Source organism: Spinacia oleracea, chromosome 2, assembly GCF_020520425.1.
Source record: "Spinacia oleracea cultivar Varoflay chromosome 2, BTI_SOV_V1, whole genome shotgun sequence".
NCBI classification, from domain to species: domain Eukaryota; kingdom Viridiplantae; phylum Streptophyta; class Magnoliopsida; order Caryophyllales; family Amaranthaceae; genus Spinacia; species Spinacia oleracea.
In genome coordinates this window covers 90,593,822-90,616,631 of record NC_079488.1, presented here as the reverse complement: position 1 = coordinate 90,616,631, position 22,810 = coordinate 90,593,822, and the positions used below count along the sequence as shown (strand labels likewise).

The 22,810-nt window shown below is 36.0% G+C and overlaps 3 protein-coding genes across 3 annotated transcripts; 1 reads left to right on the top strand and 2 right to left on the bottom strand.

The window, feature by feature from the left end:
* Positions 1 to 730: 730 nt before the first annotated feature.
* LOC110797903 (beta-galactosidase 8) lies at positions 731 to 8,032 on the top strand. The gene is made up of 19 exons (XM_022003031.2): positions 731 to 1,539; positions 1,621 to 1,716; positions 1,964 to 2,076; positions 2,194 to 2,260; positions 2,387 to 2,479; positions 2,684 to 2,827; positions 2,932 to 3,020; positions 3,247 to 3,352; positions 3,453 to 3,540; positions 3,779 to 3,897; positions 4,462 to 4,626; positions 4,973 to 5,175; positions 5,316 to 5,425; positions 5,799 to 5,908; positions 6,000 to 6,113; positions 6,432 to 6,530; positions 7,055 to 7,266; positions 7,348 to 7,681; positions 7,770 to 8,032. The coding sequence occupies exons 1-19, from the start codon at positions 1,360 to 1,362 to the stop codon at positions 7,875 to 7,877; spliced, it is 2,550 nt and encodes an 849-aa protein (XP_021858723.1). The 5' UTR covers positions 731 to 1,359; the 3' UTR covers positions 7,878 to 8,032.
* A 667-nt stretch (positions 8,033 to 8,699) lies between these two features.
* On the bottom strand, positions 8,700 to 15,386 carry LOC110797904 (probable pyridoxal 5'-phosphate synthase subunit PDX2). The gene is made up of 7 exons (XM_022003033.2): positions 15,228 to 15,386; positions 15,000 to 15,127; positions 14,655 to 14,742; positions 14,253 to 14,326; positions 13,455 to 13,643; positions 9,147 to 9,244; positions 8,700 to 9,064 (listed from the first exon to the last, which is right to left on the bottom strand). The coding sequence occupies exons 1-7, from the start codon at positions 15,277 to 15,279 to the stop codon at positions 8,911 to 8,913; spliced, it is 783 nt and encodes a 260-aa protein (XP_021858725.1). The 5' UTR covers positions 15,280 to 15,386; the 3' UTR covers positions 8,700 to 8,910.
* A 3,843-nt stretch (positions 15,387 to 19,229) lies between these two features.
* On the bottom strand, positions 19,230 to 21,215 carry LOC110797905 (lycopene beta cyclase, chloroplastic). The gene has a single exon (XM_022003034.2). The coding sequence runs from the start codon at positions 20,839 to 20,841 to the stop codon at positions 19,345 to 19,347; it is 1,497 nt and encodes a 498-aa protein (XP_021858726.1). The 5' UTR covers positions 20,842 to 21,215; the 3' UTR covers positions 19,230 to 19,344.
* Positions 21,216 to 22,810: the final 1,595 nt, after the last annotated feature.

Genomic DNA, 22,810 nt, shown 5'->3' with positions numbered 1-22,810 from the left:
ACCATTTATTATTACAAAATTGAAAAATTACCTCCCAAAATCAGATTACCAGCTGCAGAATTCAGGTTTGAGGAAGAAAAATCAATTTAATTTGATGTTGAAGCAGAAAAATCAACGAATTTTTGGGGATTTTCATTACTTTCTCTCTCTAAAACCCATTTAAGAAAACCTAGTTCACACTTTCTCTCTCCTCTTCATAGTTTGAATTCAAAATATAAAACCCAGAAGAATATATATCGCAAAAATAACAACGAATCAAATAAAAACGCGATAAACATAGCTGAAAAGAACAGAGCCTTTAATGTTCTTTTGTCTAGGGGAATTGTTCTTTTGTTCAAGGGCATTGTTCTTTTTTCTGGGAATTTAATAAAAACGCGCGTTTTATGTTTAATGTTGGTCGTTTTGATCCCGGTGCACCTAGAGCTACGTGCACACGCCTGTACCATCCAATTTGCGCATGTTACGTGCGACATTTTCTAAAACGAAATACCACCTCGCCAACCTCAGGCAAGAAAGCTAATGGCATAATTACATTCCCCACCTCAAGCTCAAGGTGGTTGGTTACCAACACACAACAGACAACACCCATTGAAAAATCATCTCCCATCAATCTTCATCGTTTAGTTGCGGGACCACTCTATATTAATGTGTACCCTCAACCACTTGATACTTCCCTCAGCTCCTTACTTCCACTTAGCTTCCCTAACCTCACTTCCCATATTCCCCTCAAAAAAAAAACCCTCACTTCCCATATCTAAACAAAATTAGTGCAGCAGCTTGCCAGCTTCATTTACATGACTCACCCGTCACCACGTACTATATTCATTCTCCATTATCATTTTACTTTTATGTTTCTTAAATTTAATTTAACCGATGACAAAATGATATTATTATTATTATTATTTGTAAAATACTTCCGATTTGATTTTGTTAGCATTTGATTCATAATAATAAAAATAATAATAATAAAGCAGTAGATAGTATACTCCTCACTTCTTCAGTCCTCAATCCTCAATCCTCATCTATCTACCTAATAAGTAATAACCTGTCATTTTCAAAGAAGCAAAAGATTTAACATATAGCAAAGCCTAAAAACAGAAACCCAAAACAAGTTTATCTTCTTTCCTTGATCACATTTATAAATTCTCCTTTTCAGTTGTCTTTTAATCTGAGTTTTGTTTAACAAAGCGGCCAAGCAACTATTTGCTTTCCTTTAATTTATCCCTGTTACCTTAGCTTTAAACTCAACATTATGATTTCTTAAGTGTTTTTTGTGGGTTTTTCTATTACACTCCACATTTTTCTTTAAATATCAATCAAAAATTAAAAAGAGTAGAATTTTGGGTTATTGTAAAAAAGATGATTACGATGAAAAAGAAGATATCGATATCATTAATGGTGGTTTATTTGGGTATTGTTGCAACGACGTCGGTAGTTGTTGCGAGTAATGTGACGTATGATCATCGTGCTATTGTCATTGATGGAAAACGCCGTGTTCTTGTCTCTGGCTCTATTCATTACCCTCGCAGCACTCCCGAGGTATATATCAATGTGTCATTAATTCACCATTCACACGCTTCATTTTTTCAGTTAATTTTTATTTTACTTTTTGGTTAACAGATGTGGCCTGATCTCATTCAAAAATCTAAAGATGGAGGATTAGATATAATTGAGACTTATGTTTTCTGGAATTCGCATGAACCACTTCGAGCCCAGGTTTTATTTTTTATTTTCTTCGGTCTAAATATAGTTCTCATTTTGCTTTATTTTATTCTTATTATAGTTTGGATTAACATAATTTATGTAGAAAATGATAAAATCTCACCTGGGTTTTATCTTCTTCTCATTTTTAGAAACTTTACCTTAATTAACTTCTTTCTCAATGACAATTCACAGGAGTGTTTCCTTAATAATTGTTTTTTTTAATTCTTTTGTTAATTTTTATAATTGGTAATGAATGCAGTATGATTTTTCTGGTAGAAAAGATTTAGTCAAGTTTGTCAAATTAGTTGGTGAAGCTGGGCTTTATGTTCATCTTCGGATTGGTCCGTATGTTTGCGCTGAATGGAATTATGGGTAATTTTTCTCATGTAAATTTGCTATTTATAGTGATCATTACAAATTTTGTCATGATATTGTTTTTTGGACATTTTGAGGACTAGTGAGTGTAATTTAGATGTTATGTTAATGCAGTGGGTTTCCTCTCTGGTTGCATTTTATTCCTGGAATTAAATTTCGGACCGATAATGAGCCATTCAAGGTCCTCCCTCTTTACCCTTGTTATTTCTGATTTTGGATTCATAGCTTCCAAAAATATATTGTATAAAGAAAATGAAATTAGAAAAATCCTGTTACTGATTTTTTTTTGTAAATGATGATGTTTTAGGATGAAATGCAACGATTCACCACCTATATTGTGGATTTGATGAAGAAAAATGACCTTTATGCGTCACAAGGAGGACCCATAATCTTGTCTCAGGTTAGTTCCATAATTTAATAGCACTATTTATGATGAATGTTAAAAAATCTTTGGTAGTTGGAAGTACATCTCATAATTATACATATCTAATAATAAAATTTGTATGTCCTTGACTAATTTAAGTTCTGATGACATGGGTCAATGATGAGTTGATGAGTATTTGGTGATACTTGATAAGGATAAATTTTATTATGGCAATTACAGATTGAAAATGAGTACGGAAATATTGATGTAGCATATGGGTCAGCTGCAAAATCATACATTAAGTGGGCAGCAAACATGGCTGTGTCGTTGGATACCGGGGTGCCATGGGTTATGTGCCAGCAGGCAGATGCTCCTGCTCCCATTGTAAGCCGGCATATCTGAAATATGTAAGGTATCTCTTTTTTCATAATACAAGAAAATAGTTCTCTAATCTTGCTTCTTGTTTCTGTTATTGTCTTTATGTGCAGATCAATACGTGTAATGGATTTTACTGTGATCAATTTACACCGACCTCCAATAATTCGCCAAAATTATGGACAGAGAATTGGAGTGGATGGTGAGGTTTACGAGCTGAGTCTGTCTCATTTTCTTAAACTATGATTCTTTTTGGTGTTTGTACTCTGCATTTTAACTGGAATAATATCTAATCACATGATTAAACAATAAATAAATCGGCAATTATTCGCTTCTGATTATTTTATTCCTCATTAGCACATCAAGAAAGAGAATTCTGTTTCAGTGCATTTTATGGCTTTTGATGGTTAGTCTTTCTGGGGTGTTAGGTTTACTTCCTTCGGCGGTAACATACCTTATCGACCTGTTGAAGACCTGGCTTTTGCAGTAGCACGCTTTTATCAACGAGGGGGTACAATGCAAAACTATTACATGGTAGTAGTCTGCTCCTTTTTGATATATTAGGGAATAATCACTGCAAAAATATTGAAAAATACTGATGTATGAACTTATATGTCTCATTCGTACCATACAGTACCATGGAGGAACCAACTTTGACCGCACCTCTGGTGGACCGTTCATCTCTACAACTTACGATTATGATGCTCCAATTGATGAGTATGGTATGCTCATGCATGATCTATTGAATGCAATACTTTATCATTAAAGGGTCAATTCATGTTACATTACTAAAATCAGTAGTGTAGAAGAAATATTTATGCCATTGCAGAAATATAACTTCTCAAACGTCTATTTAAGTTACAAGATGCTCAATCTTATACGTACAATTTAAAAATAATCCTTTGAAAGGTTATTTTTGACATCTTTCTTTTTCTTTTTAAAAAATAAAATAAAATTCAGGCATTATCAGGCAACCAAAATGGGGCCACCTAAAAGATGTGCATAAGGCAATAAAGCTCTGTGAGGCAGCAATGGTGGCAACTGATCCGACGTACCCTTCTCTAGGTCCAAATTTGGAGGTACGATACATGAATCCGTCATTACAGATTCTCCAGCAATATTTGGTCTCTTTTTCTATCTTTGTGTATAATGATACTCTTCTTTTGCTTAAGCTCTCTCCTCCCTATTTCCAATCCTTTCCAAGTTCTAGAAGCTTGACCATCTACTTATCCTCTGCAGACAGCTAAAAATAAAATCCGAATTTTTTTTTAATTTTTGGAACTCAAGGACTATGGCCACTGATTCATGGCATGCTTTGAAAGAATTTACTATTCAAAGAATATAAATACCAGGACAAATATATTATTCTTATCATATTAGCTTGTGTTTATTTCCGAGCAAATTCCTTTCTGTTCCTTTTTCTTATGTTATTAACCAAAGTAAATACTTTTTCCTGTAAGTGTTATTAACCAAAATATAGGTCATGTGTTAATGTGTTATGGTGTTCATCTTTTTTAACCAGGGTAGTTTCTCATAGTAACAGATACCTTCTTGAACATATTCAAATTTGGTTGTGTTTTGCAGTTCTAAGATACCCTATTGAACATATTCTCATACTTATCAGATTTAGTTTCTATTTTCAGGCCACAGTGTACAAAACAGAATCAGGATTATGTTCTGCATTTCTGGCAAATTTGGGTACAAATGCCGATGCAACAGTGAAATTCAATGGCAACTCATATCAGTTGCCTGCATGGTCCGTTAGTATCTTGCCTGACTGCAAAAATGTGGTTCTCAATACTGCAAAGGTGTGTCTTGTTTGTCATAAACATCTTATTATTACTAGTTCATCCTAGGATGAGAAAACAAACTTTTATGTTAAGAGGATCCCTTTCGAAAACAAATTTATTACTAGTTCATCGTCATTGCTTTGCATGTATTATTGAATATCTGTATATCATGGAAGCAACCCTTCTATGAAATTCTAGGCATCTTAACAAGTTCTTCACCTGACTTATTTGGTGACAACATACCACATGACCTTAAATCTTGTTAAATGTTTCTAACTGGTCATTGCTTCGATTGGATTTGTTCTAGTTTCCCACATATCACCAATCAGAAGGAAAACAATTGATGAAAATTTGCTTGTGTCAGATAAATTCTATGGCGATGCTTCCAAAATTCATCCCCCACTCTTTGAAATACAACCTTGATTCTTCTGGAGAAATTCAGCAAACGTGGGGTTGGTTTCGTGAACCAATAGGCATATCAAAGACGCAAGCCTTTGTAAAACCCGGCCTACTGGAGCAAATAAATATTACAGCTGACAAAAGCGACTACTTGTGGTATTCATCAAGGTATTGTATTCAAGTTGTTCCTTGGTTTAAAAACATCTCTTCTTCTTAATCATTATTAGTTGACATATCATCCTTATCACCATTGTTGGGTTGCTTTGAATGTCTTTGACAAATGTACCTTCTTTGATGTTGTATTGCAGCATTATTATCAAAGGCAATGAACCATTCCTTCAAAATGGATCTCAGACTGTTCTTCATGTAGAATCACTAGGTCATGGTCTTCACGCTTTCATCAATGGAAAGCTTGCAGGTAGAGATTACAGTTTTATAATCACCACTATTGATATAAAACAGGTTTCCTTAGTAAGTTTAAAGTTTCCGTGCTGTAATAAAATTGGTAATCGGATCTAAGCATTTGCATCCTGTCCTTTAGTAACATGACTATATTTTGACAAACATGTTAGAGTGATGAAAATCCTTTAGTTCCCTGTTTGGTTCAGATGTTCAAGTGCAGAGAACAAGTCCTTAAAGTGCATAACAAAAATGTGCTGGAAAGCAACAATTAGTTTAATTTGGAATGTTGAGTTTATTTCCAGTAGCAATGCTTGTCTTTAGTCAGCTTTCCATTTCTTTGGTTTCTTTTAATAACATTGCTTTATTTTCTGGCACTTTACTATCTGTAGCTACCAGATTTGGCACAGCAGGAAATAGTAAGATTTCAGTGGACATTCCTGCAATATTGAACACGGGAAAGAACAAAGTTGACCTCTTAAGCTTGACTGTGGGACTTGCGGTCAGTAATATTTAATAAACAATTGAGTAGCTATTACAACCATGATACGTTGATAACCTTTAACTAGCTACTTAAATCCATTAAATTGTAGAATTATGGAGCATTTTTTGACTTAGCCGGAGCTGGTGTTACTGGTCCAGCATTGCTGAGAAGCTCCAACGGTGGCCTTACTTTGGACCTCTCCTCACAACCATGGACGTATCAGGTTTATTTTCCGGCCTTTAGTAATTTTTCCACTATTACTGTTATATTGTAGTACGTACTATGGTTTCTATATTCAAATTATTGAGAGGCTGGGTATAAAGTGCACCATTTAGTCACTAAAAGCCCTAAGCTTTATAAAACTGAAGCAGAATTAGAAGGGAAAGTAACACGAGAAAGACAAAAAAAAAAAAAAAAAAAAAAAAAAAAGGAAGAAAGTGGCAAATCAGTGACCTGTTTCAGACACTACTAATCCTTAATTTGTGAATTTCTATTTCTGGACATTTGATTCATAAATTTTCTTGTCTGTTTAAAAATGCAGGTTGGACTGAAGGGTGAGGACTTAGATTTGGCCAGTGGAAGTTCCTCGGTTTGGGATTCCTCTGTCTTCCCTAAGAACCAGCCTCTAACATGGTACAAGGTAATCATGTACAGCTTAATGTTCAACACACTTCAAAACCACTTTCATTCTTCATAGAATCACAATAAATTATTGCATCTGGTACTCCCTTTTACTAGCACATCAAACTGTGATGGGGTCATTTTAGAGTATACAAGTATGTTATATATGCTGCATATATATCTCATATATAACATTTGCTTTTTCCAAATAATTGTAGCCCTGAGTATGCTTGTCCGACCTCTCAGTAAAGTTACTCATCTTTTCTGTGACATTTTTGCATTATTTTTTCAAATGGCTATGTGTCAAAGGGAAATGTATCTTACGATGTGTTCCTCTGAGGGAAAGCCATACGTACGTACATATCTTAACCCAACTTCTAATATCTGAAAGTGCTAACATCTAAAATATTGTATATAAAACTAAGATAGTGGGAGGTTTTGAAGCCAAAGAAGAGACAGCCTGGTTGAACTTGTACCTTTTAATTAGTTGAATTTGAGCACTTAATTATTATGGGATGCTAATCCTGAAAATATTTGATTCAGACATCATTTGACGCTCCTGATGGAAATGACCCAGTTGGTCTGGAGTTCACAGGGATGGGAAAAGGTGAGGCCTGGGTGAATGGGCAGAGCATAGGACGCTATTGGCCAGCTTTTAGCTCTCCAAGTAGTGGTTGCTCCGACAATTGTGATTACAGAGGACCTTATAATGAAAAAAAATGTCGGAAAAATTGTGGGAAACCGCCTCAAACATTGTAAGCATTAGGACTAATTTGCTTTAGAACCATTTGAAAAACCTTACATTATGAACCAGGAATATAATGAGTGAGTTACAGGTATCATGTACCTCGTTCATGGGTAAAACCAAGCGGCAACATCCTTGTGGTGTTTGAAGAGATAGGTGGAGATCCAACAAAGATATCTTTGGCTACTAAAAAAGTAGGGAGCATGTGTTCCCATGTATCAGAAACTCACCCAGCACCAGTTGATATGTGGAATACAGATGAAACAGATAAGAAATTAGAACCTATGCTTTTGTTGGAATGCCCTTCACCAGATGAAGTCATTTCTTCAATCAAGTTTGCAAGCTTCGGTACTCCTCAAGGCTCTTGTGGGAGTTATACACATGGTAAATGCAGGACATTCCGAGCACTGCCACTCGTGAGGAAGGTGGGACAACATATTAATTCCTTTGTATTTTCTTCTTCCTTTTTCTATGCTTCACAATTATCCGTTGACCATCAAGTTATTCGTACAGGCTTGTGTTGGAGCTCGCAGTTGCAAGATTGGAGTATCGATCGACACATTTGGTGATCCATGTACTGGAGTGAAGAAAAGTTTAGCTGTAGAAGCTATTTGTGGATAGGTCATTTAGTATCACCCTTCCTAATTTACGAGGATTTGAAGCTCAAGCTTCATTCTCTTCCTTTAGTACTATACATTGTTCAATAAAAATATACATCCATTGTACATTTGTTCTCAGTGATTTCCAAGTAGTGAAACCAAAAAATATTTCTCAAATTCTAAACACATCGACAATCGACACATTGCTCTATCATTTGAATCATTTGTTCTTCTACTTTGTGCATTTATACAAATCTCTCGGCTGCAAGATTTTCTTGCTGAACCATTTGTTCTTCTACTTTGTGCATTTATGTGAGGAACTTTGACTTATTCGTCTCAAGGTCCATCGTAATCCGTTTCTGGCACTTGTTTTGCTAAACAGTGACAACTCTTTCAACCTACCTGTGAAGTTACTCACAGTCACAGCTACCCTAAACAACCCCTTGTACAATTTCATATTCCCAAATTCTTACCACAATTTTAGATTCCTAAATTCTTTGCAGAAAAACATGGCAAGAATTTAAAATTTTTGAGAGGCTCTTCTCATTTGAAAATTTACTATCAAGTCTAATTGATTTACTTTAACCAAATTCCTTGTCCTATATATACAGGCTCTTCTCATGGACACATTAGGTTCTTGCTGTTGTAGCAAGCCCATGGCTTCAACAACCAGAGCCCTACATATAACCATTTTACATAAAGAAATAATTAGCAGTATTTCTAATATCTTGAATGATTGCGAAGATTTAGTTTTGTGCCATTCTCGGATTACGAAGAGCATATAAAAGTGCACTATGGAAAAACATTCATGCATATACTTCGCTGAGAAAGGAAAACAAGGAAATGCTACATAGCTGTTGAAATTCAGCCATTAAACTTACTGACAGAAATTTTGATAAAAGCAAGGAATTCTGGGCAGTGAATACAGGGTAGGCATAGTTACTATACCAAATTTCTAATTCATTTTATAAGCAGAATCCAATATGACTATATCTTCCTGAGACTATCCTAATAAAATCTTTGAAATTAGAAGCAGGCTATAAGAGAATACTCTGCTAAGGCAAATAAATGGGGAGTTCAATTTTCGGATCTTGCAAGGCACTCGAGTCTCCTGATTTGATGATATTGCTTGAGGTCTCGGTCTCGGTCTCGGTCTCGATCTTGGCCTCCTCACTTTGATCATTTACCATCTTTACGAAGTACATATGCCTAAACAACAACAATTTTATTGTTGTCACCTTCAAAAAATAAAGAAAAACAAACTTCACTGATTGACATGTTTGATACTTACCATCTGCTATCAGCAGTCAATTCTGGATGGAAGGCCGTTCCTAGCAGATTCCCTTGCTTTACAGCTACAGCCACTTTATTTAGACATTCAGGATTCACCTACAAATCATGACATGAAATGTTAATTGAATTATTAGTTTCCAAAATTATTATATACCAATACTTGTTAATTTCAACTAGGGACAAACTGCTACTTCGCTTTAGGTGTAAATAAAGCCTGAACCATACAGTTAAAATTGATCCTAAACAGTTACAACATCTGATGTCTGAATTTTTCTGCACTATTTGCCTGTTAATACACGTAAAACAGTGCATTCTAGCCTTTGCGCATGCTGTTGGGCTTTTATTTCTTAATATCAGAAATTGGCACACATAACTATCACCCGGTCTGACAAAGGTACAACGTAAAAGACTTTTCTTATCAGATCTATGACATCCACATCAAATTACATCATCAGTGTAGCATTTGTTACTCTCTCTAGCAGATACTTCATTTTTTTCTTCTGATGCTCGATACTAGGTCTACCTGTAACATAGGATATACCTTCAATTGTGTGGGTCTTTATGTAATAATCGTCAGCCTCGACTTTTTGCTGAAGTTTTTTCTTAACACTATTTGTTTTTTATATATGTGAAGGAAGTTTAAAACAAAAGAAAGAAAAATGAACTCATTCAGGATTACGTAAAAACACAAATTAGAACACTTGCTAAAGAGGAGTAGAGCATTCAGTCATCATATCAACAAACACGGCTCAAAAACTATGCTGCCAAAGCAGTTGCCATAAAATTTGACAAATATGCACATAATAGACTCATCGTCTATGTTACTAAGAGTACTTTTAGCAACATCCACGCATTTGGATGTCAAACAATTTTATATAATTTTCCCCAGCATTTGGTCTTCAAAAATGGTATACTCAGGAGGAGAGAAAAGAAGAAAAGAACAGCAAAAAAGTTGAAAAAAGAAGCTGATAGAAGAAGGTTGAAGATGATTGAATAAATTGGTAATAAAGCAAACAACTTCACAGCTTTTAAGAGGCTGGGACTCTCCCCTACAGAAGGAATGACATCAAAATTCCCAAACGATTCTCTCCCTCTTACTTCCCCTCCTATTGTAATTTTCAGATTCTCTTCCTTCTTACCTAACTACATCTCCCGTGTCGTTTTGCTAGCGAAACAAACTCAAATTGTACAGTCCAAGATGCTCGTTTCACATAAGTGAAGCATTACGGGAAGCTTAGATTGACACTTAGCACGATGCAAGAAAGGGAAAAGCAAGAACCATTCCTATGCGTCAAATATTTATTGCATCAAAGCTCTTAATTTCATGTTTGAATTTGCCACTGAAAATCAGGCACCTATAGTACCTTTACGCCTTACAAATGAACCCACTGATTTACTGGGTCGATTGTGAATCTTCTTGCGCTAAAGTTTCTTCAGCTTACACAAGTACGGAGCCAAGACAACATATGTCTGGTGTTAACCAAAAAGAAACTTCATGAATTTAGGCAGGAAGAATAGCTTATAATGGTATATATGATCAAGAAATATAAGGCCGTAACCTAACACATGGCTTTTACACACTCTTTTTTTCATAAATACTGAAATAGAAAGGTCTAGGAGAGTTTTGAAGAACTGTTCTACTTCTAAACCAGCATCGACACTATCACTTCAAGGAACTTTTAATCAAAAACCACCCATAACCCAAGTACGGTATTATTCCCAAAAACATCCCTCCAAGAGTCCAAGGTATTCACTATTCAGTCACCTAAACACAAATACTGAATTTTCCTTCCTTTTGCCGCATTTCGCTCAAAGGGTTGAAGGGAGATAGTGCATCAAGTTGTTCGCAAAAGGTCTAGGAGAGTTTTGAAGAACTGTTCTACTTCTAAACCCGCATTAATCGTATCAAATCAAGGAATTTTTTTTTTTCAAAACCCCCCCATAAACTCAAGTACGGTATTATTACCAAAAGCATCTCCAAGGAAATCAGTCACCTAAACAGTACCCCTAGGCATTTTCCATACACAACTGTTACTGTTAGTAAAAATCATTATTGGTAAGAATCATGGGTTGTACTTTTTGTTTCATGTTTTGATTTTTATGCTGGAGTGAAAGGTTAATGACTTAATGCAGGGTTGCACGTGGGTTAATCATTATTGGTAAGAATCATGGGTTGTACTTGCAGAGTTGCAGCCATAGCGTTTAGATTTAAAAAGACGAAAGAACAACAAAAACAACAATTGCTATCGCAATCAACATGTATTCCTTCTCAAACAAAAGCCCCCCAACATATTTTTTTCTTCTCTCGCCTTCCCTGACCTTTGATCCGTAAAAACTAAGATTTCGGTTGGGCACGACAATACCAGCGATTTGGTTCGCGAACCACCGCGAATTGAATCGCTGGAGAACCCTGATTCTACGGGCGAACTGGTTTGAGATTCGCAGGGGTACCCGTGAATCTGGTAACGCTACACCCACCATACCTAGTTTACCCACTACCACCAGCCACCGCCTTATCTTCCTCGCCCCCACATCGACCATTTTTGTAATTCCCCACTCTTTCAATTCCCCTCCACTTAAACTCTTTCCCCTTCCCACCTCTCCCTTCCGTGGATTCATCTTCGTCACCACCACTACAACCACAACTTTCTTTGCTAACAAAGTTAGCCCTTCTTTCTTCCGGCGGTGTTTGGAAGACAGGAGATTGTTGGATCAGATTTAGGGGAAAAAAAGGAATTTGGAAGGGTGCAAAGGAGAAACAGGGGTTAGAGGTGGGGTGGAGGGGGGGGGGGGGTGCAGTGTTGTCGGGAAGGTGTTATTGGGATTATGGGAGAGAGGGTGTGCGGAAGACCAAATCAAGGTTGGATTTAAGTTATAACTAATTGGCAATTTAATGGAAAAATGCAATGGGGTGGTGTAGGAGAGACAGAATTACATAATGCTGTTTAGGGTAGTTTTGATTATTTATTTTCATTTAGGGATGGTTTTGGAAATAATGCTTCTACTTAAGGGTGGGTGATTTCTTTTTAAAAAGATCCTGAAATTAAACTTGAAAGTAAAATCTTAAATTTCTCACTCAGCTAGGTACAATTTCCTAATTAGAATGGAGAAATTTACGTGTCCACAGTCGTGTGAAAAGACTCCTAGCAGGCTCAAACTAAAGAGAATTAAAAGGGAAGACTCTAGCCCATAGATATAATCATAATTCAAATAATCTCAATGGTTCTTTGTAAGTTTGTATGACTAATCCACTTTATCAATGGCTCTTTTTAAGTTTGTATGACTTATCATCATCACTAGGAATCCCATTTTACAAGGAAGAAAAACCAATCACCAAAAATACTATTATTTTCCACAAAACAAAGAAAATAAGGAAAAATAAAGTTTGTAGGCCTGTGCATAGACTAGCCAGGTTAAGCCTAGAACTAGTCTGATTCGGTGGCTTGAACTAGCTGAACGCATGGCACAAATAGCTATGAGCTGGTCCATTAAGGCTAGACCTAACTGAGCCTGATGGTTGACCAACCTAAAACTACAATTACCTAGAACCTGTTGTTAAGAGGACCAGAGAACTCCCAAGCATATACAAAAAGGACACTTCATGTACATCTATTCTTCTCAAGGCCCTATATCTACCGATTACCCTGCAGGGCAGACACCACATTGAGCCTGAAATGGAGGAGGTTTGCAGCAGGTAGTGAGCAATGGAAACCATAGGTAGACTCCAAATGATCGCATACCTAAATTCACAACCTTTGGAACCTTACACTGAGGATACAGACCAGCACCTTGTCAAGGTTCCAGTCCTGCCTTCCACAATAGGCCTCTGATAAAAGGTGATTCTTAGCTTGACTAACAAGGGAAAGCTTGAAGAAGGGAACTGGCAACCACATACTCCTCCTTGAGTATGTTCTGCGTGCCCTCAATCTGATCTGGTCAACCATAATAGACTAACTCACTAAGTTTGTGGAATAATGAGGTATACAAGGACTATGAAAATATAAAATCTCTGGTTATCAGCTCTTTAAATTAGCCACCATGATAAAAACACAATAAATATCCCATCACAAACTTTAAACAATCTGAAACCCCACGGATTGATATGCACATTGTGCATGACAACTGACATCATCATGCCATTGAATCTTGTCCATGAACATATATTTGTTTTTAACTCTGTTACTGCCCCACCAGTGTCCGTAAGCCTCAAAAATTAGAACATCAAATCACCAAGTCCTTTGAGAACAGAATAATGTTCCAATTTCAAGGTACAAGAGGGGGGAAATATTATACAGTATGCGCTAACCTCTTGAATCTCCTTTGCTATGTCTGAATTCTTTACTTTGTCCGGAACAGGAACTTCTGCCAAAACATCAACTTCCGGACCAACTTCAAGGATAGCAGGAGCACGGATAAATACACCACGGAAACCTGGAGGGCCCCCTTCTTTATCTGCTATATGAGGCACAGAGATTTCTGCCTCAAAACTCTGAATCTGCAAGAAGAAAATTGCTTTAATAATAAGACCCCCAAAGATAGAAAATTTTAGTTGATAGCACTGCCAGACAAATTAACAAAGTTCTAAAGAGCTTGGATTTTCAAAGAAATCAAATGCTACAATCAGCTAGCTTATGAATGTCCCATTAGATACATGACAGCGTTTAAGGCTATAATCAATTTTATTTTTTAAAAGTTGAAGCTGCAAACAGTAGAACAATTCAAATAAGGATAAATATCCATGTGAACTATTCAAGCAAGGTAAAATCATGCTGACAAAACAATCCGAATTTGTAAAGTTATACTTTAGAGTTCTAGACACCACAACCCTGTCTGCACAAAATGATCAGTACTCTAAACATCAGAAAATGAATAACATAGATATCAAGAATTCAAGACATGCACTAAAATCATTAGTTCTCCATCAAATCCATCACAAACAATGCCATAACAAACTGCAACTTCACAGCCTTTAATAACGAGAAGAGAGATAAGACATCGCAATTTAATCAACAAAAATTAAAACCAGCAACAGATGCAAAATCGAACAAATCATATTACCAAAACAGTCAACACTTAACAAAGAACAAAAGCTGGCCAAATCTACCTGGCTACCAAAGAAGTTCCTGTGAACTGTGCAGTCAAGACCGCCAACAAGTTCCTGCCCACCAGCTTTCTGACCTGAAAAACAAAAGTCCCTCAGGATGATACATGTCATAATTCAAATTCCTTTGCTAACAAGAATGTCCATTATATACCCAAGTGTTTCATGCACACATTATTAGCAAATAAGCAAAAAATAGTATTGGGTGAACCAAGCATCCGGGTGTCTAATGGATATTCCCCTTGCCAACCCCCCATTTTAATTTTGAAGACATCTCATGTGATTAAAAATTCCTAGCCATTCGCGCTCGAAAATAATACCCGAGTTACATTCGGGCCTTGAATATACAGATATGGGAGCCTTATTTGACAATATAGAAAGAGAATTGACAAGAGAAAACTGTACCAACAACTTTATTTGCCAAGAAAATCAACCCTGCACATGTTCCCCACACTGGCTTCCCCATCTTCACGAATTCCCTCAATGCAGGAAACTGTTAACACAGTCAAATCAATCATTGTTTTCTGTATTCTCATTCCGCAATCAACTCAAAATACGGAAAAAAATACTCTGCACAACTTTCCCATTTCAAAATTCACAAAAATCCATCAAACACTCCAAAAACATTTTAAAAAAAATTACAACTTTCCCAATTTTATAATTCGCAAAAACCGATCAAAAAAATAATATAATAAATTTAAGCAACTCAATGGAAACAAAAAGTTAAAAAGAAGAAAGTAAAGAAAATACCATGTTGTGAAACTCGGCGAGTTTAGCCATGGTGGTACTTTCACCACCAGGAATGATGAGGGCAGCAACATTCTGTAACTGTTCAGGCTTCCTAATTTCCACTCCTTTCACTCCTATCCTTCTCAGTACTGCACATTGAAAATTCAAGAGAATACGAGTACACAAAAAGGGTAAATTTTTCAGCAAACATGTAGACGGGATTCGAGAAAGTTAAATAATAGGGAGTACCTGCTATGTGTTCGTTAAAAGAGCCCTGGAAAGCAAGAACACCAATTGCCATGTTTGTGTTTGTGTTTGTTCTTGTAAATCAAAAAGAATGTGTGTTGGGAGTATTTATATGATGGAAATTGAGGAGTGGAGAATGAAGCAAATGTTGAAGCCGTACGTTTTTCTTTTGTTTTTATAAGTCGTAGCTGCTACTAAAGCCTCATGCCGCCCGCAAATTAGATTCCAAATCGGGTTCTGTGGGAATGTGTAGGATGTTTATGGTACACTAGAATTAAAATGACAATAAAAAAATGAAATTTTGTGAAATATTACTTTTATGTTTGGTGGCTTTGTGAATTGCTACCTTTAAAAAAAATTAAAATTTAACTATCTTATAAGTTTGGTTTGTTTGACTAACACTACCTTTGACGTTTTCCGTTAATGTTTTCCGTCGTGTATTTCTTCTATTCTTTTAAATAGCTCCGTTCCTTTACCGTTTTGTTCATTTGCCGTATTAAATAATCGTTGTAAGGGGTTCAAAGACGAAAAACATTAACGAAAAACGTCAAATGGTAGTGTTAGTCAAACAAACCAAACTTATAATGTAGTAAAATATAATTTTCTTTTTAGGATTTTTCGGATAAAATCACCTTTTAAAGTTGTCACTTTTGAAATAACCACCTTATAAGTTTTGTTTTTTAAATAACCACCTTAAACTTTCTTCGTTAAGGAAATCGCCACCCAATTTTAACTTCCGTCAAAACTGTCGATAATGGGATCCACATCCAACGATTCTTTTTAACTTTCCCTCCTTTCTTCCTTCCTTCTTCCTCCAATTCACTTGTTCCTCCATTAACAAACCTTGCTCAAATTTTTTTCCTCCAAATTCCCCCAATTTAATCAATTTCTCTTCCAATTTTCCAAGTAATTTTATTTAGCTAACAAATTAACATCTTGTTAACATCTTTTATAAACATTATTGGCGCTATTGCCACATCCCCTTTCTTTGCTACATACGACAATGCAAGATGTCCAACCCTTGAATCTCATCCCTAATTGCTTCTCCCAAGATTTCACTGTCAATTACTCCATCATGCAATTCCTTTCCACAACTGAAACAAATACACCAGGGTCATAGTTTTCTGCACCCTGCTCGATTTCCCTGCATGAGAAAATCTTCAGCTGTCGTGCTCCTTTGTGTTGGCCTTGGATCAGAGCAATTTATTTTTCGAGCAAAATTCCCCCATTTTTAATAAAATATTCCTCCTTGGACTCAAATTTTGGCATTTCTTTGTTCTTAATCTTCTTCTCATACTTCACCTGATTTTGACCCATCTATATATATCTTGATTACTTGATGAATGCTTCCTTGTTCCGGCTCTAATTTTCGCTCACACCTATGAAAGGAAAATATGTTTAGGAGATTGTCAATTACTAAATACTAAAAGGTAGATGATTAACATTCAACACCAATTGGAATCATCTTGTCTTTGGGACATTTTCACAAACAGGTTGCAGGCATGATAAAACTATTGAGATACAAATCATCCCAATATATAATTTTGACAATTTTTTCCCTTAGTTGTTCTGCATCATCTTCTTCCCCTACTGGATTTTGACCCAATTTGTTTTGAAAATTGTTTCTTTGTTTTGAGGAAAAATTTTATGCATCTCAACACAACATATTGCAAATCAACAGGAAGAAATCTGACATTTGACCGTTAATGAAATTATTCAGTAAATTGCAGTAAGAGTTTCAGTATAAATGCAGAGAATTGACCTATGATTGAACCATTTTAAAATTGGAAGAGAAATTGATTAAATTGGGGAAATTTGAGCAAGGTATGTTAATGGAGGAACAAGTGAATTGGAGGAAGAAGGAAGGAGGGAAAGTCAAAAAGAATTGTTGGATGTGGGCCCCACTAACGGCAGTTTTGACGGAAGTTAAAATTGGGTGGCGATTTCCTTACCGGAGAAAGTTTAAGGTGGTTATTTAAAAAAAACTTATAAGGTGGTTATTTAAAAAAAACTTATAAGGTGGTTATTTCAAAAGTGACAACTTTAAAAGGTGGTTTTATCCGAAAAATCCTTATACAAGAAAAGTACTTGGAACCTATGCATTGCATATAAAGGCAAAATAATTGTTGGGTGCAAGTGGGTGTACAAGAAAAAGGAAGGTACACCGGAATCTGGTGGTTACGTCTACAAGGAAAAAATTATTGCAAGAGGTTTCACATCAAACGTTTGCCTTGAGTTTGATAAAAGAAAATGCAAACGGACTTGAAGGATTTTGTAATTCGGATTATGGAGGTTATTTGGATGATCGGGAATCTATTTCCGCATATGTCTTTACTTTGGGTGGTACGACCTTGAGTTGACAATCAACACTACAAGATGTTGTAGCTCTTTCAACTACGGAGGTCGAGTTTTTGGTGATTACCGAAGCATTCAAAGAAGCAAAGTGTCTCAAGGGTCTAGTGGGAGAGTTTAGTCCATGCATGTTCAAGCTTGGTGTCCGTATTTTGTGATAGTCAAAGTGCTATACATTTGGCTAAGAACCAAAACAAATTCTACAAGAAAATCAAGCACATTGACATCAAATACAACTTCTTTCGAGATGTGATAGCAAAGAAAGAATAGATTTCTATCGAGGAGAATCGCGCCGACATATTGATAAAGCTTTCGCCGACAACTAAGTTTATTTTATGCGTGGACTTTCCATTGTCGATGTAAGCCCATGAATGCCTGTTGGGAGTATGTTTGGAGCATAGTTTTGTATTACATTATGAGGAAGTGTGGAGGATTCGATCAATTCAAGGTGGAAAATTGTTATGTGTGTCTTGAGTCCTCCTTGAAGGATGTTTGAGTCATTATAGTGGAAGGACTGACTTAAAATGGACATATCTCATGATCTACTCATTAGATTGAGCTGATTCAAGTTGGAGGTGAAAGTTTGGTTCAATAGCTTCCAACAGATGGTCATAAGCTCGTTTGGGATGAGAAACGAGGAAGTTCTTACTATTTTACGAGAAGTTTTCCTGAAGTAGGGGAGGTTCGGACAAACCGGTATTAGGTTCGACCAAACCTGCTATAAGTTCAACAGGAGCCTTTCGTGGTTCGACCGAACACATAGTAGAAGAAAAGAATCAGTGCTTCATTGATTTTGGAGGTTCGGCCGAACCATATTTAGGTTCGACCAAACCCGACCTTGGTTCGGGCAAACCTGTTATAGGTTCGACCGAACCCTTCGGGTGGACTGTTTTTCTTCTCCGCAAGCTTCAATCGACGTGACATTTTCTTGTCCCTTTGATTGTATTGATGTCTAACACTATAAATACCAAATGTAATGAGATTTTCAGATAAAGAGAGAGAAGTGTACATAGATGTTGAAACTCTAGATCTAATCATACCAAGAATACTCTCATCTTCATCCTTTGGGAATTCCTCTTTGTAATTCTTCTCCATTGAAGAGTAATACAAGCTCTGAATCCTCCCCCATGGTGGATGAAGAGTTAACCACCTTAAATTTGTGTGTGTTTTCATTTCTTAATTTATTTTTTATTATTTATTTCAACATTAAATTGTCATACAAATCAGCATTCAATCCTAAAAGGTCCTTCATGAACTAAAGGTCATTCGGGAAGCACTACGGTTGGTGCAACAATATGATTTAGGAGGCAGAAACCACAAACAGAGATTATTCGATAGCGGTTGACATGTTAAGGGAACAAGATCTTATCCCTAACATTTATCTGAATGATGTCAATTATTGTAGGGAGCTATGCAAGCAGATGAAGGAAGTGCAAGTTAAGTTCATTGGGAGGCACGGCAACAAACTAGCGGATGTAAATATGTAATAGAGAGAACTTCTGGACAAAAAGGTTCAAAATGGAACTCAGTATCACAGGTAAGATCCATAATGAGACAGTACATGTAGATTAAGAAACAACATTACAGATCAGTTGAAAGCTTCAAACAAAAGGAATACAAGTACATATGAAGAAGGCAATACATCCAGGAGAGTGCAAAGAAAGTAATTCACAATTTATATTATATTATATTTATTATACATCTACAAGCTGAAGGAAATGAGCTGTATATGTATGATCACAAAAGATTGAACAATATCTAAAACATATTACTCTTTATCTTTGACTAAGTTGTTGACCATATTTATCAAAGGAAGAGTGCCTTTTGTCATTATTTCTAGCCTAGAAGAATTAGAAGCATGACCAAAAAGGGATAACCCGAAAAATATAAGTTCTGGAAGATATAGACGAGAGGACAAGAATCCATGCCAATACCGCGGTTCTAGATCGAAAAATGCATCAAAAAACTTTCTTGTGCCTGGCAAATCAAGTTTGAGCAAAATGTCCATGCCAAAGCAGAAGAATTCCCTTTGTCGTCTCCTCTCAATTGGCCATAAGTCTTTCCAAACTCCTGCAGATAATTCACTTGGGCTTCCTGAACCAAGGTACTGAACAATTGCACTTGCAACAATTGGAGCTGCTGCTAAGGTCCTTGCCACCATATAACCAGTAGAAGGATGCACCATACCTGCAGTCCCACCAATTCCAACAACTCTTTGTGGGATTACAGGAAGTGGACCACCCATAGGGATTACACAACGTTCATCTTCCTCAATGCTCTTCACTTTTATGCCAAGGTGTCTCAATCGAGCTTCCATTCTTTGTTGAATATCTTCCATAGCAACTCCAGGTCGAGCTACAAGCGAGGTTTCCTCCAAGAATATTCTATTTGAAGAGAAGGGCATTGCATATAGAAATGTTGGAATCTTTCTATTTTTCTCTTTTAATTCCTTATTGTCATCCAAGTGTGAGTCTCTCCAATCCATAAATAACATCTTATCCACATCAAAAGGGTGTCCTTCAACTTCAGCCACAATTCCATAAGCAACTTGGTAACCTGGATTGTATGGCTTATCATACTCAACAAGGCATCGAGCAAACCCCGTTGCATCCAAAACAACAGAAGCTTGGATTCTGACTCCATCATTGCATATAATTACAGATTGAGATTCTTCATGTATCACTTTTGTCACTTTTGCTTGATGGAATTTTACCCCATTTGTTATACATTTTTGCATCATTTTGGACTTCAATAGCTTTCTATTAACCCTTCCATATGGCCTATCAAGATTCTTCTTCAACCCCTCATCAATGTAAACAACAGCACCCGACCAAGTAGTATCGAGACAATCAAGCAAATCCATGGCTTCAAACTCATCCACCCAAACACCATAGTTATTAGGCCATATTAATCTAGGGGATGGATCAATCGAGCAAACCGAGAGACCAGCCTCGGAAACTTGCTGCGCAACAGCAAGTCCAGCAGGGCCACCTCCCACAACAACAAGGTCTACCACCATGTTCTTTGATGTCTCATATAAGGGCAGCTCAAATTCAAGGTTTTCCTTCTTGGTCTCTGGAACTAATTCCAAAAGGGTACTTCTGCTTGCGCTAACAAACCCAGTTTTGCACCATTTTTTACTGGATTTTCTAATAAAATGCTGATTTCCTTTTGAAACTCTCAAATTAGACCATTTCTCTGAAAACCCATGAATTATAGGGCTCCAAAGTTCAAGCTTAGTATGAATCTTAAGCAAAGTACCCATTTATTCTCCAATAAAAAAATTAAAAAATCCCGGACTGGGTATCCTCCAAATCTTCCAAAATTACTCAAAAAAATTAACACTACAAAAAGTTAACAATCATATAAAACAGATCCCCACTTCACACACAATTGCAATCATAAAAACCGATAATTGAACCCAAAATTTGGAATAAAAAATACAATCATAAAGAATGTTTACCGGCTAATGAAGATCAGACGATAAATTTATCCTTTATTAGTGGAATTTGGACGGTTGAGGAGTTGCGCAGTTTTCCACCATGAGAAGGCAAAGTAGCTGTGTGAGTGTGAGGAAGTTGGGTGACTCTGCACCTTGTGACTTGTGTGGCGCTCGCGTCAAAGCACTTGCTAATCAAATGGATTTTTTGACGTTTTCAAATTTATTTGTTGTAAAACAAAACAGTTCGAAAGTTAAAGTTGGGGTGTCATCTTTTAATGTTTTCACCTTTTACCGTGTGAAGACTTTGGGATATCTAATTATATACGGAGTATTTTGTTTTTTAGTTTTTTTTCCCTTAGAGAGAGGTGAGGACTCTCGTTTACATTTATACAAACTTTTAGAAAAGACCGCCTAACAGTTAGACCACTTTGTTGTCACCTAATGGAACTGATTAGTTAAGCACTGAACCAATTAGTTAAACAATAAAATTGATTAATTAAACAATGAGATCAATTAGTTAAGATTTTATGAGTTTTAGTTAATAATAAGTTTGTTAATAAATAATAACTATTCAACTCATAAATTTAACTATTTGTCTTTATACCTTATCTATTTTGCTATTCAATTAGTTATGATTTTATTAATTTTAGTTATGTTTTACACTAATTTAGTTAGTACCGAAAAAGTGGTCTAACCGTTAGGCGGTCTTACACAAAAGCTTTTGTAAAATTTAGGGGTGTTCATAAAAAAATCGTAATCGCGAACCGTACCAAAAATCGGAAAAATTGGATTAAACGGGCGTAAATCGAACCCAAAAAATAACATAAATGGTTAGGGTAACAGAACCGACAAAATTAACGGTTAAACGGGTCGGTTACGGTTACGAATTTTGACAAAACGATTAACCGAAAAAACCGAAATTTATGTTTTTAAAAAAAGTATTCATTTTAATTTTGGTGGTGGTGACAAAATCACTAAGTATAGGTAAAGTATTTTAGTAAAAAAAAATGTTTGTTTGTGAGCTGCTAGCTCAATTAGGTCATTACATCTTAGGCTCTTAGCCCATTAGTCCATTATTGGAAAAATGAGTACGTGACTTCGTAATTTTGTTTTAACATGATGAGCTTGTGTACTTTTTGGCGTTGTTTGGACTTATTTTTATTTGACTTGATCTTCTGTTTAAAAATGTTATTTCTTGTAAAAAAAATAATACGATAAATGCGATACCAAATAAAAATAAAAATAAAAACTGAATAGCGGTTTATGGTTAACCGGGTAACCGTATCAAAACCGCGGTTAACCGTTTAAACGGTACGATTACAGTTGATGAAAATGTCTAACCGAAATTTTCGGTTACCGAACCGAATCAAGTTTCGAGACGGTTAACAACCCATGAACACCCCTAAGTTTAATGAAGAAAAGTGTGTAAAATTGTATAAATGGAAAAATTCCTTAATTTTAGCTAGTTTGATACTCCGTGATTGAAATGGAGAAATGAGTAAAATGAAATGTGTGGAAGTACGTGGAAATTAACTAGTTATATTTTGCGTATTTTATTTTTCCACACTTTTTCCTATAAGTGGTGGGAAAATTGTGAAAATAAATTTTTTTTGACGGGAACGAACAATATCATTAATAATCAGTCATACTACATCTACAATGATAAAATAGATGTGCATAACACAAAATCAAAGAAAATACATAGTGTTACAATCAAAACAATTCCTATTATGCATCCTAAAGCATAGTTCGTACTCCACCGCTTATATCCTGACGCGAACAGTGATTTTTA

Excerpts from the sequence above, each read along its gene's own strand:
- LOC110797904 (XM_022003033.2), bottom strand. The coding sequence starts at position 15,279 with ATGGCAATTGGTGTTCTTGCTTTCCAGGGCTCTTTTAACGAACACATA. Across the intron at positions 14,327-14,654 it reads CTTGGCAAATAAAGTTGTTG|GTCAGAAAGCTGGTGGGCAG; the intron begins GTACAGTTTTCT and ends TTTGTTTTTCAG. Across the intron at positions 13,644-14,252 it reads GGAACTTCTTTGGTAGCCAG|ATTCAGAGTTTTGAGGCAGA; the intron begins GTAGATTTGGCC and ends TTCTTCTTGCAG.
- LOC110797903 (XM_022003031.2), top strand. The coding sequence starts at position 1,360 with ATGATTACGATGAAAAAGAAGATATCGATATCATTAATGGTGGTTTAT. Across the intron at positions 3,541-3,778 it reads TGCTCCAATTGATGAGTATG|GCATTATCAGGCAACCAAAA; the intron begins GTATGCTCATGC and ends AATAAAATTCAG. Across the intron at positions 3,898-4,461 it reads CTCTAGGTCCAAATTTGGAG|GCCACAGTGTACAAAACAGA; the intron begins GTACGATACATG and ends TTCTATTTTCAG.
- LOC110797905 (XM_022003034.2), bottom strand. The coding sequence starts at position 20,841 with ATGGGTACTTTGCTTAAGATTCATACTAAGCTTGAACTTTGGAGCCCT.